Genomic DNA, 16,179 nt, shown 5'->3' on the forward strand with positions numbered 1-16,179 from the left:
TACTGAACATTCTTAGTTATCTGTGGAGAGAAATTCAATGTTTTAATAAGTTAGTCATAGTGTTCTCTCTGTAAATTCTACACATTTATTGTTTTCCAAATAGATAACATTCATGTGCGTGTGTATACATACAGATAGGTGTAGACTGTCATAGTCAAAATAGCGCATATAATAATAAGTGAAAACTATGTACTCTAATTTAGAATGGAGGTCATCTCTCGGGAAACAAAACGATGTTATGTTACTCAGTGGCCCCAGCATAGATTTCGATAATGCTAACTGTATGTTTGGGTGCTACAGGGAAATCAGAGATGTTCTGACACTTCATCTCTTCTAAGACTTTAAGGAAATGTACAGTGTCGAGCGAAAAATGTCTATACCTTCATTCCTAGCACTATAGAGCTTTTTTTTTTTTAATTGAAAATATCTGGGGGCACCTGGGTGGCTCAGTGGGTTGAGCCTCTGCCTATGGCTCAGGTTATGATCTCAGGGTTCTGGGATCGAGCCCTGCAACGGGCTCCCTGCTCAGTGGGGAATCTGCTTCCTCCTCTCTCTCTGCCTACTTGTGATCTCTGTCTGTCAAATAAATAAATAAAATCTTAAAAAAAAGAAAAGAAAAGAAATATCTGACAACACGAAGGCTGACAACTGATATGCAGAAAAAGAAGCCTGTGAGCAAGGAAAACCCGTACACAACAATGCACAATGCTCTTATATGAAGTGATTTGGAATTTTTAATACTCTGAACTCCCCCTCTCAATGTCTGTCATCTTGCCTTTCCCACGGAGTACTCTAGACCTAAGCGGCCTTCACCCCCAGCTTCCTCAGCCACTGCTGCCCGGCTTCTTCCCCTGCCCTGAGGTACTGCTTTTGCCAGAGATTAACTAAAAACAGACACTTCTGCACTGGTGCTGTCTTTCTGGCTTTAATCCCCTTGGTTTGCATGTCCCCATGCTTTCCTGGTTATTTTCCTACTTTTCTGGTTGTTCCTGCTCAGGTTCTTTCTTGAGCTCCTTTCTTTGCACGTCCTTTGTATGCTAGAATTTCTTTCTTTCTTTCTTTTTTTAAAAAGATTTTATTTATTCATTTAACAGAGAGGTAGAGTACCGGCAGGGAGAGCAGCAGGCAGAGTGGGAGGGAGAAGCAGGCTTCCTGCTAAGTCAGGAGCTGGATGTGGGACTTGATCCCACAGGTTGATCCCTGGGATCATGACCTGAGCAGAAGGCAGCTGCTTAATGAACTAAGCCACCCAGGCATCCCTGGAATGTCTTTTTTTTTTTTTTTTAAGATTTTATTTATTTATCAGAGAGAGAGAGGGCAAGAGAGCAAGCACAGGCAGACAGAATGGCAGGCAGAGGCAGAGGGAGAAGCAGGCTCCCTGCCGAGCAAGGAGCCCGATGCGGGACTCGATCCCAGGACGCTGGGATCATGACCTGAGCCGAAGGCAGCTGCTTAACCAACTGAGCCACCCAGGCGTCCCTGGAATGTCTTTTTTATAGTATTTCTTTGAATGGGGATATATACATTATTCACCAATAAATGCCTAATGCTTTAAATTTATAACTACCCTATATGTAGAAACCTGAAAATTATTCCAATTAAATAAAAAAAATACAAAAAATTTCGTTTGTTCTTACAATTCAAAATGTATTTTAAAATGACATTTTTATAGCAGCCAAAACCTTTAACCCCAAATTGAGAACTGTAGTCTCATAAGCGTGACAAAACGGCCACATTCTAACTTATTTATCTTGGTTACTGAGGGCAGGGGGGGGGGGAATGCTGCAGGTCCACCAAGAGACAAAGCGGACTGGCGACGGGCGTGGATTCCTTTTGGGCGCTCAGAGCTCCATCCCTGTTACTTTTATTTTATCATAACAGATAATCGCTGCAACTTAAAAAAAAGTTTAAATGGACTCTTGGTATTTAGTATTTATTAGTATTTAGTATTCTCAAAAATGAGAATCAGAAAATGGCCCACAATTGAAAAAAAAAAAAAACCCGAAGGGACTTGACAGCTACACAGTATAATCCGGTGTTGCACATCAGTAGTGTCTTGAATAAGTGGTGTTTTTTCCCAAACAGAGCACCTCGTTAAACACCTGGTGAATATTGTGCAATCATACTAAGTGCTGGGGGACTAAGTTCCAAAGAAAATTAATGTGATTTGCTTGACCTAACATAGCAGGACAAATCTCAAGCATCATCAAGATTAGGAACTCAATCTGTTGGTCCCCGCGCCCTTAAGGGAAGCTCATTCACATGGGCACCATCTCATGAAGACTTGGTGCTTTGCTCCCGAAATCCAGAGAGCAGCCAAACATCGAACTGGACGCTTGCTGTATAAATGATCTATTAAATATGCTTGTAAAAAAAAACAAAAACAAAAAAAACTTCCAAAAGGTCAAAAGTTACATAATTATTTTATCTCCTTACTCCAGGTAATTCTGTTAAGAAGATACTGACTGAACTGCAGTTTTATTCTGTGAAGTTTTGGTGTCAAAGCAAATGTACTGGGGTGCCTGGGTGGCTCAGTTGGTGAAGCACCTGTCTTCGGCTCATGTTGCGATCCTGGAGTCCTGGGATCGAACCCTGCATTGGTCTTTCTGCTCAGGTGGGAGTCTGCTTCTCTCTCCCTCTGCCCATCCCACTGCTTATTCTCTCTCTCACAAATAAACAAATAAAAAATTTTTAAAAAGCGCTAATGTATTGAAATCCAGTAAAGTTCTGAACTTTCATCTAACTTAACAAAACTACTATGCATTTTGGTGAGTTTTTACAAGGTGCACTCGATCTGAAGAATCACTTCTAATTATTATGCTGAAATTTGTGAGGGTTATGGGACCCTCCTCTTTGCTTATCCACCTACACTCTGTGTAACCCAGAGGACTGCATCAACCACAGAGAGCTGATGTGAAGCTACAGCTTTGCTTCTCCCCAAGTGTGGGAATTCTTACGATTGGACATGTCTCTCCTGTGGACCTAGACATTATCCACATGGAGCCATCACCAGGAATACTGGTTCCTGTTTGGAACATGGGGTTTCTAGTGAAGGTGGCTACACACCCACGCCCATGATCTTGTTGCTCGTAGTTGAGCTGTCCCGTGTGGGGAGAGGGGCACAGCAAGGACTGACTGCTCTGTGGTCTGCCGCAGGGAGTTCCTGCTTGTGTACCATTTAGCCACTGTTCCCTAGAATATCACAGTCGGGCTGGGGGGACATAACTATGTATAAAAATGAAGCAACAGCACAAACAATTCACGACTTTCAACTGTATTTACATAGTCTGGGTCTCTCACTTCATTTTAGGTCCAATTGTTTTTATACATTTGTACTTGGATATGTATCCCCTCAATTCAGGCACCTGCAAGGAAATTTAGCAATATCTTGCCAACTTGTACCATTTCATTTCTTTTTATTCTTAAAGTCAACAAATTCTCTCAATCATCAAGACTTAAAATTTCAGCTTCTTTGGATCATTTTTGCTTTTTTTTCATTTTCTTTATCCTATCATACACCAAACTCATCATTTAACTTCCATAATCTATTTCTTTTTTTTTTTTTTAAGATTTTATTTATTTATTTGACAGACGAAGATCACAAGTAGGCAGAGAGGCAGGCAGAGAGAGGAGGAAGCAGGCTCCCTGCTGAACAGAGAGCCTGATGTGGGGCTCGATCCCAGGACCCTGAGATCATGACCTGAGCCGAAGGCAGAGGCTTAACCCACTGAGCCACCCAGGTGCCCCTCCATAATCTATTTCTATGAAATGTATTTTCCTTCTATCCTTCTTTCCAACTTCACTACTACTATCCTTTTAACCTAAGTCCTTTTAAATTCATGGCTGGATACCTCCTGATTTCCCTGCCATTAATCACTCCATGTTCCACATTGTATCCTTTTATCTGGTCAACATTCTTAAATCCTCTTTCTTACACCACTTCTCTGTGCTGTGAAAAGGTGTATCATTCCTTCTCTCATCCTTTCCTTCTACCCACTCATAATATTTTTATTCCTTTACAGACCTATCATTTTCCTGCTATATAAAATAGTACTAATCCAGTTTAAGCAGTAATGATCTATCCTTTGGATTATCCCATTATCTTCTCTTGTCCCCTTCAGTTTCTTTCCATCCTTTCATTTTCCAACATTCACACCAATATCTTTCTACAATGACAAAGAGGATTTTATCAGTCCCTGATTGGGGATCCTGGGGGGCTCAGTCAGTGAAGCGTCTGCCTTTGGCTCGGATCATGATCCCAGGATCCTGGGATGGAGCCTGAGTCAGACTCCCTGCTCAGTGGAGAATCTGCTTCTCCTTCTCCCTCTGCTCCTCCCCTACACTCCTCTCCTGCTCTCTCTCTCTCTCAAATAAATAAGTCTTTAAAAAATCAGTCCTTGATTAAAAACCTTCACTGCTTCTCTACCAGTTACAGAACAAACTTCAAACTTCCCAGCTAGCCATAAAAACATTTCACATTGTATATCAATCTTCATTTCTAGATTATCTCCTCCTACTAGCAATATACCCTAGAATTCTGCCACACCGGACAAGCTCTATGTCCTTTGGGGTCCGTGTCTTCTACCACACTGCGGGCCTGCAGGTGCTCAACCCAACCTATGCCCCCTCATTAGACACCTGGTACTCGTCCTTCAAGCTTCTTCCCAATTTTACACTTCATACTTGATCACTTTGCTGATATTTCTGTAACAGACCCCGTACACGTATTACATGTGTATCATACCGTAGCTGCAGACCTGTCCTGAGAGGAGAAGCACACCTCACTCACAGGGTCAACCGTGCCGATCACAGTGACGCTCAAAAGAGGAATGTAAGACACTCAACATGCTTTCCTCCTCTATCTTTCTGGCCTCAGCTCTGGGACTCACCAGTTTGATGTCATCCTTTCAGGCTATTGTTCTATCACTCTTTTCCTTTCATAGACAAACTTTTATCTTTACTTGCTCACTTTCCGTTTCTTTTCCACCCATGGCACTCTCTTTTCTGTCCTCATCCCCTTCTGGCACTACTCTGACAGCAGTCCCAGGCTGACTGCTTCCTGCAACAGAGGGGACACACTGCCTCTGCACTGGATACCCTCTCTTTTCCAGATTCACTTTCCATGCTTCTCTACTTGTCTCTGCTTGGCAGAGATGAAATGAACCTTTGTCTTTTGGTTTATGGCTCGGTTTGGCCAATGGAAGGTACTAGAAAGAGCCAGGGTGATGGGAGAAAGACGTTTTTGATCATTGGTCTTCTAGCTTCCACTGTGCTGGGCTCCTCCACCGAGGACACGAGGGTCTGTCTGGCAGCCCTCTTCACAGGTCTCCAGGTCAGGTCTGTGGGGGTAATACTGATTCTGGGGTGCCTGGGTGGCTCAGTGGGTTAAGCCGCTGCCTTAGGCTCAGGTCATGATCTCGGGGTTGTGGGATCGCGTCCCGCATCAGGCTCTCTGCTCAGCAGGGAGCGTGCTTCCTCCTCTCTCTCTCTGCCTGCCTCTCTGCCTACTTGTGATCTCTCTCTGTCAAATAAATAAATAAAATCTTAAAAAAAAATACTGATTCTGTGGTGGCCAGTTCTTGGGGGGCTCCTCCAATCTGTTCTGGCTTTCCAGTTCCTTCATTAATCCCTCTGCCATCACCCCTCTTAAATGTGCCACCTGTTCTGGGGCAGGATAACAACTGTGTTACTGACCATCTGATCTGATCTCTATAAACTGCTTTTTTTCCCCAAGAAACCCTACCCTTCCTCAGTTTCCGTGATACAACCCTCTCCTAGTCCTGCATCAACCCTTCTGCTCCTATCTGGAGGCCTCTGTCTTCTGCTTCCTTAAATGTGGCTGTTCTTGGTGCTCTGTCCTAGATCTGTCATCACAGTACACACCCTCATCGCTGTGTCCCATCCACCGTGCGGTGTTCTGTGACCAGAAGCCCACCTCTTTCTCTAGTGCTCTGAGCTCACGTAATTTCAACGACATATATTGAAATAGCCTCCTGTTTTGTCCTCTTTCAATCCATTATTCACATTTGTTCGCAGTAGACTGGAATGACATATTAAAAAAGAAAAGCTGATCTAGACTCCAGCCCAGGACCCCGAGATCATGACCTGAGCTGAAGGCAGAGGCTTAACCCACTGAGCCACCCAGGGGCCCCAGTACTCTTCTATACTTTCTGAAGCACTTTCGCTTCTTTCCTAGATTGTATACTAGGAATTGCATTTTACAGAGTTATACTCCCCACATCCCCTTTACAATGCCTGATCTAGTGCTATGCATATTGTAGCTTCAATAAACATTTATAATAAATAAATGGAAAATATAAAATGGCCCAGGGTACTCTGGTTTGATCCATCCTACTGCTCCTTGATGATTCATTTAAGCTACTCCGGAGAGGAACCAGGAGATATTAGCTTTTTCTAGACATCCAAGAAATATTTTTCCATGAGGAATAACCCATTTCTACCATAAACTACTCCTTTTATCTAAACTTATATTACTACAATTCAACACATTTTTTCCTCTCAGTAAAGATAAATAATGAACACCAGTATTTTAAAATGGTTTTAGTGATGGCTTCCATAAAAAAATATTCAATATAGGCAGCACTATAATACCAAAGATGAGTTAGAATTTTGCCTTATTCTTGAGCAATTTATATTCTCCTCTCCCTCAAATTAATCTATGAAAATAAAATAGTAAACTCTACAACAAAGGTGAGAAGTAACTGATGAAAAGGCCTACAAACTCAGCAGTAAGCTGTATAATTGTTACATATTAATAATTATACATTGTAATAATAAATTACTTACCTCCAATTTATTGTTGGTCTGTAGGAAGGGAGGAGGTTTACTTCTGATTTTAAATTGGATTCTTGAATTTGCTTGAGGGCTTCTTCCAACAGAGGAACTCGTTTTTGAAAAACTAAAAGGATAATAGAGAAAAATCAAATAGTACAGAATCACTTCATTTTCAATGATCTCTTTCTTATATAAGGTTGGTCAATAATAAAATAGTACTTTAAAGCTTTTGTAAAAAGAAAGTATCTTTTAAAATACTGTAAATATTTTAAATTTAGGTATCTAATTCCCCACATAGAAACTGCTACATCGCCAATTTTGAGAATATTTAACTGGAAAAGACTTTGAGAAATGTCCAGGCTCTTTCATTCTGGCACGTAAATCCCACTATATTTGATCTAGATTGAGTCTGACAAAATTTACGAATATTCTTTTTTATTCTTTAAAGATTTATTTATTGGGGCGGGGGGAGAGAACAAGAGTGCACCAGCAGAGGGAGGAGGGAGGGAGAGGGAGAGGCTCTCAAGCAGACTTCCTGCAGACGTCGGAGCCAGAGGCCGTGACCTGAGCTGAAATCAAGAGCCGGCCACTCAACAAACTGAGCCACCCACGTGCCCCAAAGTTTATTAATATTTTTAAGAAGAAAATGGGAAGTGTAAAAAACACCAACTACTGTTCACAGAGAGCTTACTGTTACAGACATTATTTTCAAGCGTGCTGTATTAACTAATTTAATCCTCATTATGGCCCATGAAGCTGATGCTATTTCAATGTCCATTTTGCAACGGAGGAGACTGGGCCCCAGTTGAGGGTCACAGATTCTGGGACGTTTGTCTACATACATGCAGCACATCCTCCAACCAGCCCTGCTTCCCATGAGTGCCCGCTTCCCCAAAGCCTTTGGCGGTGCACTGCACTCAGAGCGCCCTTCTTATCCTACGTCGCCCAGTGCTCTTCCCGCCCTGCTGCTCAGAGGGAGCACAGCCATCTGCCAGGGGCGCCGCTTCTCCTGCTATCTGCTTAAGCGGAGGATCGGTTTCCCTGCGGTCAGGTACCGCAAAAACTCAAGGCATGGAGGTGGGGTAGCTGACTCTCGAGCTCTCCACTGACACCTCCAAACTGTCTTGGTTAACCTTCGGATTTGGGAGTAAACTAAACGAATAAGACAATTATGTAATAGTTGTCTTTCATAGCTGTTTCTGCTCCTCATTCACTGCACTGAATTTTCTTAAAATCTTAATTTGGTATTTTGCATAATATATCCATATTAGAAGCTAAAAAATATACGTAATACACATTTGGAAGTCTTGTTCTTGATCATTTGCATATACTATAACTGTTTCTTTATGCAAATATAAATATATATTCTAATTTCCCCCTTTCTCACCAGAAGGCAGAATACTGTTATCTTGTGATCTGGACCTTTTTTTATGACTAACAATATGTCCTGAAAATCAGGGATAGACATAAGTTTATATGAGCATACGGCTTATGTAACTTGGGGGACTTCATTAAGAAAAAATAATGCAGGGGTGCCTGGGTGGCTCAGTGGGTTTAAAGCCTCTGCCTTCAGCTCAGGTCATGATCTCAGGGTCCTGGGATCGAGCCCCACATCAGGCTCTCTGCTCCTTGGGGAGCCTGCGTCCTCCTCTCTTTCTCTGCCTACCTCTCTGCCTACTGTGACCTCTGTCTGTCAAGTAAATAAATAAAATCTTAAAAAAAAAAAAGGAAAAAAATAATGCAAAAGTACTCATATAAAATGAGGTGTAGGGGCTGTGACAGTGAGGGCTCATGAAACTCAAGCCTCAGTAGCTTCACAGTAAACCTCCTTCTGCTGGAAAACTTTCCACATCAGTCCACAAAGTTTCTCCATCACTTCTTCTAATAACTGTATATTATTCCATTGTGTGAGTGTGTCATTTGTTTTTGCTAAAACTTCTGACTCTTTGTACCCAGACCTTTTGGTAGTTGGCGCCCTCTTTGGGGCAAGTAATTCCCATAAGTGGTAAGTAATTTTCTCAGGCATTTACAGTAACTGACCACATCTTCTTTCTTCAAACTACCTTCTCCTATGCCTTCTTATACATTATTTTCTTTATTTGATTTTGCCATTGTGCATTCTTGAGAAGGACTTCTCAAAACCTCTTTTAGTTTCTCTTGTCTATCTCCAGTAAATAGTAGTGTACGTTAAGACTCTATTTTAGGGGGAAAAAAAAGATTCTACCCTCAATCTGTGGTCTATACCCTGTGGTTTAGTGTCTCTCGCCCATGGCTTCATTTATCAAGTATATATCACTCATTAATGACTCTTTTTTTTTAAGATTTTATTTATTTATTTGAAAGAGAGAGAGAATGAGAGAGAGCGAGAGAGCATTAGAAAGGGGAGGGTCAGAGGGAGAAGCAAATTCCCCGTCAAGCAGAGAGCCTGATACAGGACTTGATCCCTGGACTCCAGGATCATTACCTGAGCTGAAGGCTTAACCAACTGGGCCACCCAGGCGCCCATCTTAGTGACTCTTAAATATACATCTCTATTCATCTTTTTCTTAAATTTCAGACCCATATTTCTTTTCTTTTTTTCTTTTTTTAAAGATTTTATTTATTTATGTGACAGTAGATGGAGAGGCAGGCAGAGAGAGAGAGAGAGAGAGAGAGAGAGAGAGAAGCAGGCTCCCCGCTGAGCAGAGAGCCCGATGCGGGACCCGATCCCAGGACCCTGAGATCATGACCTGAGCCAAAGGCAGCGGCTTAACCCACTGAGCCACCCAGGCGCCCTCTTTTTTTTTTTTTTTTTTTAAATAAGACTTTATTTACCTGACACAGAGAGAAAAGAGAATGTGAGCGAGCACAAGCAGGAGGAGCGGCAGGCAGAGGGATGGGGAGAAGCAGGTTCCCTGCTGAGCAAGGAGCCCAATGAGGGATTTGATCCAAGGACCCTGGAATCATGACCTGGGCTGAAGGCAGATGCCCCACCGACTGAGTCCCCTAGGTTCCCCCACAGACCCATACTTCTAGTTGTTGATTTGATTTCCCCATTTAGATGAGCCACAGAAGGCTCAAAATCAATGCATTTAAAACTTAATGATCGTTCACACCTCTAATCTGATTTTCCTTCTTTATCCATAATCTTGATGAATATCATCATGTATCAAAATAATTAATTCCTTAAAAAAGTATAAAAATATGTGAGACTCTCTGCTAAGTCCTAGGGGCAATGCTCTCCCTCTAGACTTTCCCCACTCTCCATCAACTAGTAACTGAAATCTACTGATTCTATCTCTTGAATATACTACCACTTTTCTCCACATGCAGGACAGTTTGCCCCCTCCTGCCATAAGTACTGGAACAGTCTCGTGCTAGTCTATCTACTTCAGTATGTTTTCACTTCAATTTACCTCTATGTTGCCACAGTAACTATCTTTCTCATAAACAGATCTAATTGTAGTAGAGACCCTCAAGTTTCCCACCTACCACTATCCATCTTCCCTTCCTTCCTTGGCAACAGACTGCACACTCACAGTCAGAGCAGCGATGCAGAATTACTCAACACTGTTGTTTTGTCAGTCTTCCCTGCACATGGCGTTGCTGATTATACATAAGTAGACAGATGGACAGTGTTAGGAAAATAATTTAAAAGGAGCTCAGAGGTACAACCTTTTGCTCTTTACAATTCTCCCTTCTTCCTGCCTACAACATTGGTATGATGCTGGAGCTTCAGCAGCAAATATGTGACCAGGAGGGTGAAGATGAAAATCACAAACTAAGGATAGTTGAGCCAAGAGACAGAAGGCATCTGCACTCCCAGTGACACCGCATATCCTCAAACCAGCCGTGACTGCCTACCTCAGGACTTCACATTATACAAGAGAAAAATAAACCCATATTTAAGCCATTGTTATTTTTAGAGGTATTATTAGCTGTCTCATATCGTCCTCACTTAATGTTATCAGATTGCTTTTCAATTACAGTAGGGACTCTTACTGACACCGTAATAGGTCCCTTTTTTTTTTTTTTTTTAAGATTTTATTTATTTATTTGATAGACAGAGGTCACAAGTAGGCAGACAGGCAGGCAGAGAGAGAGGAGGAAGCAGGCTCCCTGCTGAGCAGAGAGCCCAATGTGGGGCCTGATCACAGGATCCTGAGATCCTGACCTTAGCAGAAGGTAGAGGCTTGAACCCACTGAGCCACCCAGGTGCCCCAGTAATGGTTGCTTTTAAAAAAACTTTAGGTGGATTATATTTTGGATACGAGTGAAATTTCTAGCATGATATGCCAAGCGCTTTGAGCATTGGTTCGAACTTAGTTTCTAGTCTCACATTCATTCTTCTTCACCTTCTCCCATCCTGTGCTTCAGGATGCATTAAAATACATAATTTATTTGTACAAGTTTTTCCTTCTGTTGGGGATTTTATTTTATTTTTTTTAAAAGATTTTATTTATTTATTTGACAGAGATCACAAGTAGGCAGAGAGGCAGGCAGAGAGAGGAGGAAGCAGGGTCCTGGCTGAGCAGAGAGCCCCATGCCCAGCTGGATCCCAGGACCCTGAGATCATGACCTGAAACGGAGGCAGAGGTTTTAACCCACTGAACCACCCAGGCGCCCCCTGTTGGGGATTTTAATTTTTTTTTTCTCTTTGCTTGGCAAAATGCTCATTCTTCAAGATGCAAATTAAGTCATTTTTCCAGGGATGGTGTCCTTGATGTCCCTGTATAGGTTTAGCGTTCTTCCTTCTGTGTTCACACAGAAATTTACACATTCTGTTACCACAGAGATTCTCAATACATTTATTGATATTGTTTACATTACTTTCATCTCCAAAATAGGCCGTGAGATCTTTAATGGTAGAGAATGGTTATCTTTCTATCTCATCCCAGGGCTAAGTATAGTATAGTACAACATACGTTTGCTGAACATAAAGGTTCTGCTTGTCCCTCTTTCCTTCCTTCCTTCCTTTCTCTTAGAGAGAGCACATGTGTGTAAGGAGGGGTTAGGAAAGGGGCAGACGGAGAGAAGAGAATCTTAGTGTGCAGAGCTTGACATGGGTCTCAATCTCATGACCGTTAGATCATGACCTGAGCTGAAATCAAGAATCAGATACTAACCAACTGAGCCACTCAGGTGCCCTGTCCTTTTCTTTTTGAAGCTTTGACATTTTATACTTAATTCCGTGTTACTATTTAAGGTATAAAAAATGTAGATATGGTACCAAAGAATCAACTATAATCGTATTTAAATTCTTAATTGATTCCTGGTCTTAGATTGTTAGATTATAATACTCTATACAATTTATTTTTATTTTGTCAGTCTCTTAGGTAAGAATTTGAACCAAAATGTGAATAAAATGCCAGAATAAATGTGGCGCTAATTTGCCAAACCTAAACGTTAAATTTTCTGTTTACTATATCAGTTTTAAAAAAGACAAAACACTGTAAGCTGGTATGAAGTAGAATCACACTTGTGAACTTTCAAAACTTACTAATAGAGCCAACAATATATTCTCCAAATTAAACCTAAATCAAATTATAATTTTTCATTTGGTTAAAGTCTTATTGCTCAAAAGGTATGCTTTTTAGTTTGAATTTATACTTCTTTTTCTTAATTTACCATTTTATTGTCTACTCAAGTTAAATATGATTACATTTTCATTTTTTTAAGATTTTTTTTTTTTTTTAATTTGACAGAGAGAGTACAAACAGGCAGACAGAGGGAGAAGGAGAAGCAGATTCCCCACTGAGCAGGGAGCCCAATGTGTGGCTTGAGCCCAGGACCCTGACATCATGACCCGAGCTGAAAGCATATGCTTAACCAACTGAGCCACCCAGGAGCCCTTCATTTTCATTTTTATCCTCATATTGTTCTAGAAGTTCATATACCTGCTCTCCTCCGTTGTGAAAGAGGAATATGAGCACGCTGGAATTTTTCAGTGACTTCTTCAAACTTCTCTTTTCTTTGTTGAAGTATTTGTTCTCTGATTTGTTGTTCTTTTTCTTCTTGTTCTTTTCGTTTTTCTTCAAAAGCTCTATATGTAAAACACAAAGTAGATAACTGAATGAGGGAATAAGTCTTAAAAATATGAACACAGAAAATAGTTTCAAACTAATGATTTGTTCTGTTTTCATATTTCAAAAGTCTACTTACTTAGAAACAACACATTTTAAATTAAAAAAAAAAGGGCTCTTCACTAACAATCTTAGTATCTTTTTTTTTTTAAATAAAGATTTTATTTATTTATTTGACAGAGAGAAATCACAAGTACACTGAGAGGCAGGCAGAGAGAGAGAGAGAGAAGCAGGCTCCCCGCTGAGCAGAGAGCCTGATGCGGGACTCAATCCCAGGACCCTGAGCTGAAGGCAGCGGCTTAACCCACTGAGCCACCCAGGCGCCCCAATCTTAGTATCTTTATATGTAGCAATTCCAGAACCTTATCCAGACCTTTTGCAGCTAAGGGAAGGCTCTTATATCTAATTTCTGTCAGGCCTACATCCATGTTCTCACCTCTGAAAGCCTGTTGTGGAGGAATTCTTTACTAAAAAGATTTACTAAAAACTACTTTCTGGAATGAGAAAAATAAATTCATTGGTGAAAGAAGCAGCCTTGCAAATCATAGGGCATTTAAGATAATACCATAGATCTTTCTTCTTCTTTTAGACCAAAATTTTAAAATTGACTGTCATATTAAGTCTGAACTATGCTAGAAATCCATACAACTTACATAAAAATCTTGACTCCACCTTCTCTTGAAAATCTGCAAGATTTGTCAACCCTGAACTCCTATCCAGACATGACAACAAATACCTGCCCATAGCCTTTCTCAGTCCCTATTTTTCTTAACTTTCCTATTTCATTTATTTCTGATTGCCTGGGCACTTGAGTTCATGTTCTCTAGATTCAACTGTTTCAAAAAATTAATTTTGTTGGTGGAAAACGTGTGTATGTGTGTTTCAGTAATTATTTACTGGACAATGAGAAAAATGAAGGAGGAGGCTGGTGACTCACTGGTTAAGAAACTGCTAAGTGGTTCTGCTCTTTGGAATGTATGGGATTGAGTGGTAGATAAGAACTCTCCAAGATTTTTAGTGTCATGGGTTACTAGTAACCATCCTTCCAAAGACCTTCACTGGCCTGAGCATTATTATTGTCCAAGTAACTGAGATTTAGGGAACTACAATTCTGGGAAGTAAAGCTGCAAATCTTCAAACAGTCCTACCCGTGTGGCAGGTAGGAGATAGTGGAGGAGTGCCACAGGTAGGCACTCCCACATAATCTCCTTCAAGAGCCTCCTCAAGTCAAGACAAGGAAGCCTGCCTTCAGCACTTGATTCAACATAATACTGGAAGTCCTAGTCAGAGCAAGAGGAGTAAATAAAAGGCATCCAAAATGGAGAGAAAAAAGGCAAAATTATCTGTTCGCAAGTGGCATATTATATGCAGAAAACTTTAAAGGTTCCACAAAAACACTGTTATGACTAGTAAATAAATTCAGCAAAGTTGCAGGATATAAAATCAACACACAAGAATCAGTTGCATTTCTATATACTAACAATTAATAATCTAGATAGGATATTAAGAAAGCAATTCCATTTACAGTAGCATCAAAAAGAATAAAATGCTTGGGAATAAACTTAGCCAAGAAAGTAAAAGACTTGGACACCAAAAATACAAAACATTGCTGAAATTTTTTAAAAAATACACATAAATGGAAAGATATCCTATGTTCATGGATTAGTAGACTCAATTAAAAATTCACCTTAAAATTTATATGAAATCTCAAGGGACCCGCAAATAGCCACAACATTCTGATTTAAAAACTTACAACAAATTTATGGTAATCAAGGTAGTACAGCCACAGCCTAAAGACAGATATATCAGTGGAAGAGATTAGAGAGCCTAGAAATAAACCCTTGTGTGGTAAAATAATTTTCCACAAGGGTGCCAAAACCATTCAATGAAGAAGAAGCGGTCTTTTTCAACAAATGATGGTGGGAAAACTGGATATCCATATGCCAAAGAAAGAAAATGGACCCTTGTCGGGAGCCAGTACAGGAGGCCTACTATAAGAGCTGTAAGGGACTGAATATGATTGGCTGTTCATTTAGGTCCACTCACTCGAGAGGTGCATGAGCACTGCATTCTGATTGGTTAACACTGCCTGCATAAAAAACCCATGCTCCCGGGGTTAGAAAAGGAGGAAGACAAAAGGAGAGGAAGAAAAAGCGATTAATAAAAAAGGTTCGCTGCTACGTGAGTCTCCGAGTCGTTCCTGCTGGCGAGAGCAACAGACCCTTATCTTACAGCATATGCAAAAATGAACTCAAAATAGATAAAAGACCTAAATATAAGAGCTAAAACTATGAACTCTTAGAGAAAAACATAGGGAGAAAGCTTCATTGGATTTGGAAATTAAATGAAAATTAAATTTAAAAAATTAAAATTAAAAGGTTTTTTTTTTTTTTTTAAAGATTTTATTTGTTTATTTGACATACAGAGATCACAAGTAGACAGAGAGGCAGGCAGAGAGAGAGAGAGGGAAGCAGGCTCCCTGCTGAGCAGAGAGCCTGATGCGGGACTCTATCCCAGGACCCTGAGATCATGACCTAAGCCGAAGGCAGCGGCTCAACCCACTGAGCCACCCAGGTGCCCCTCACTCACAGTTTTAATAGCAGAGACAAGCAGGTACAGAGACAAGCAGGCACTTTGGGCGTGCCCTGAGACAGTGGCTGGGGATGTGCACTGCCTGTGGGAGGTTGCATGGCTCAGCAGAGTTTACAGACTGGGGAGTCTGTGTGTTCTGGACCACCCAGAGGGGAGGAGACTGAGGCTTCTCTAGGAGATGGAGATCTGTGTGCACTTCACTTTCCACTCAACTTCGGAAAAGCCACCGAAGAACAAAAACCTCCAGAGAACAAAAGCCTGAAAAACCGGATTCCAGAGCCCAGCCCCTTGATAGGGGGGCAGGAGGACTCAACCCAAGCAAGACTGAAAAACGAGGCAGCCCTCCCCGCAAAGCCAGCCAAAAGAAGGAGCGGACAACCACCACAGGGTCCCCATAAAGCTGTAAAACCCCAATATCAGGGAAAGCAATATATTAAGCTCCCAGTATTGCCCTAAAACCTGTGTATTTCATAGATACAACTTTTATTTTAGTTTGTCCTCACTATTCTTGTTCTTTTTAATTTTTTTAACCTACTTACCATTACAACTAGAGGTTTAATACAACATATTCATAATAACCTTTTTGCATACATATAACTGTGTTTTTCTTTTCTATTTTTTTAAATATCTATCTATATATATGTTATATAGATAGATAGATATAAGTTTCAAGGTAATCCTCTTTCCCTAATCAATACTATCCCTATATTTCATGTTTGTACACAGTCCA

General features: G+C 40.8%; 1 protein-coding gene across 8 annotated transcripts in view; it reads right to left on the reverse strand.

The window, feature by feature from the left end:
* Positions 1-16,179, reverse strand: part of CEP126 (centrosomal protein 126) — a 98,602-nt gene that overhangs the window by 49,214 nt on the left and 33,209 nt on the right. For all 8 annotated transcript variants that reach the window (XR_009398832.1, XR_009398823.1, XR_009398827.1 and 5 more), the window contains exons 3-4: positions 12,672-12,817; positions 6,808-6,919 (exon numbers count right to left, since the gene is read on the reverse strand). Coding sequence is in view for 1 of the 8 variants with exons in the window: in XM_059371180.1 (XP_059227163.1) it covers positions 6,808-6,919; positions 12,672-12,817 (258 nt within the window). In the remaining 7 variants the exon portion in view is untranslated. The remainder of the gene's footprint in view (positions 1-6,807; positions 6,920-12,671; positions 12,818-16,179) is intronic.

This window comes from Mustela nigripes, chromosome 1, assembly GCF_022355385.1.
Source record: "Mustela nigripes isolate SB6536 chromosome 1, MUSNIG.SB6536, whole genome shotgun sequence".
Taxonomy (NCBI): Eukaryota; Metazoa; Chordata; class Mammalia; order Carnivora; family Mustelidae; genus Mustela; species Mustela nigripes.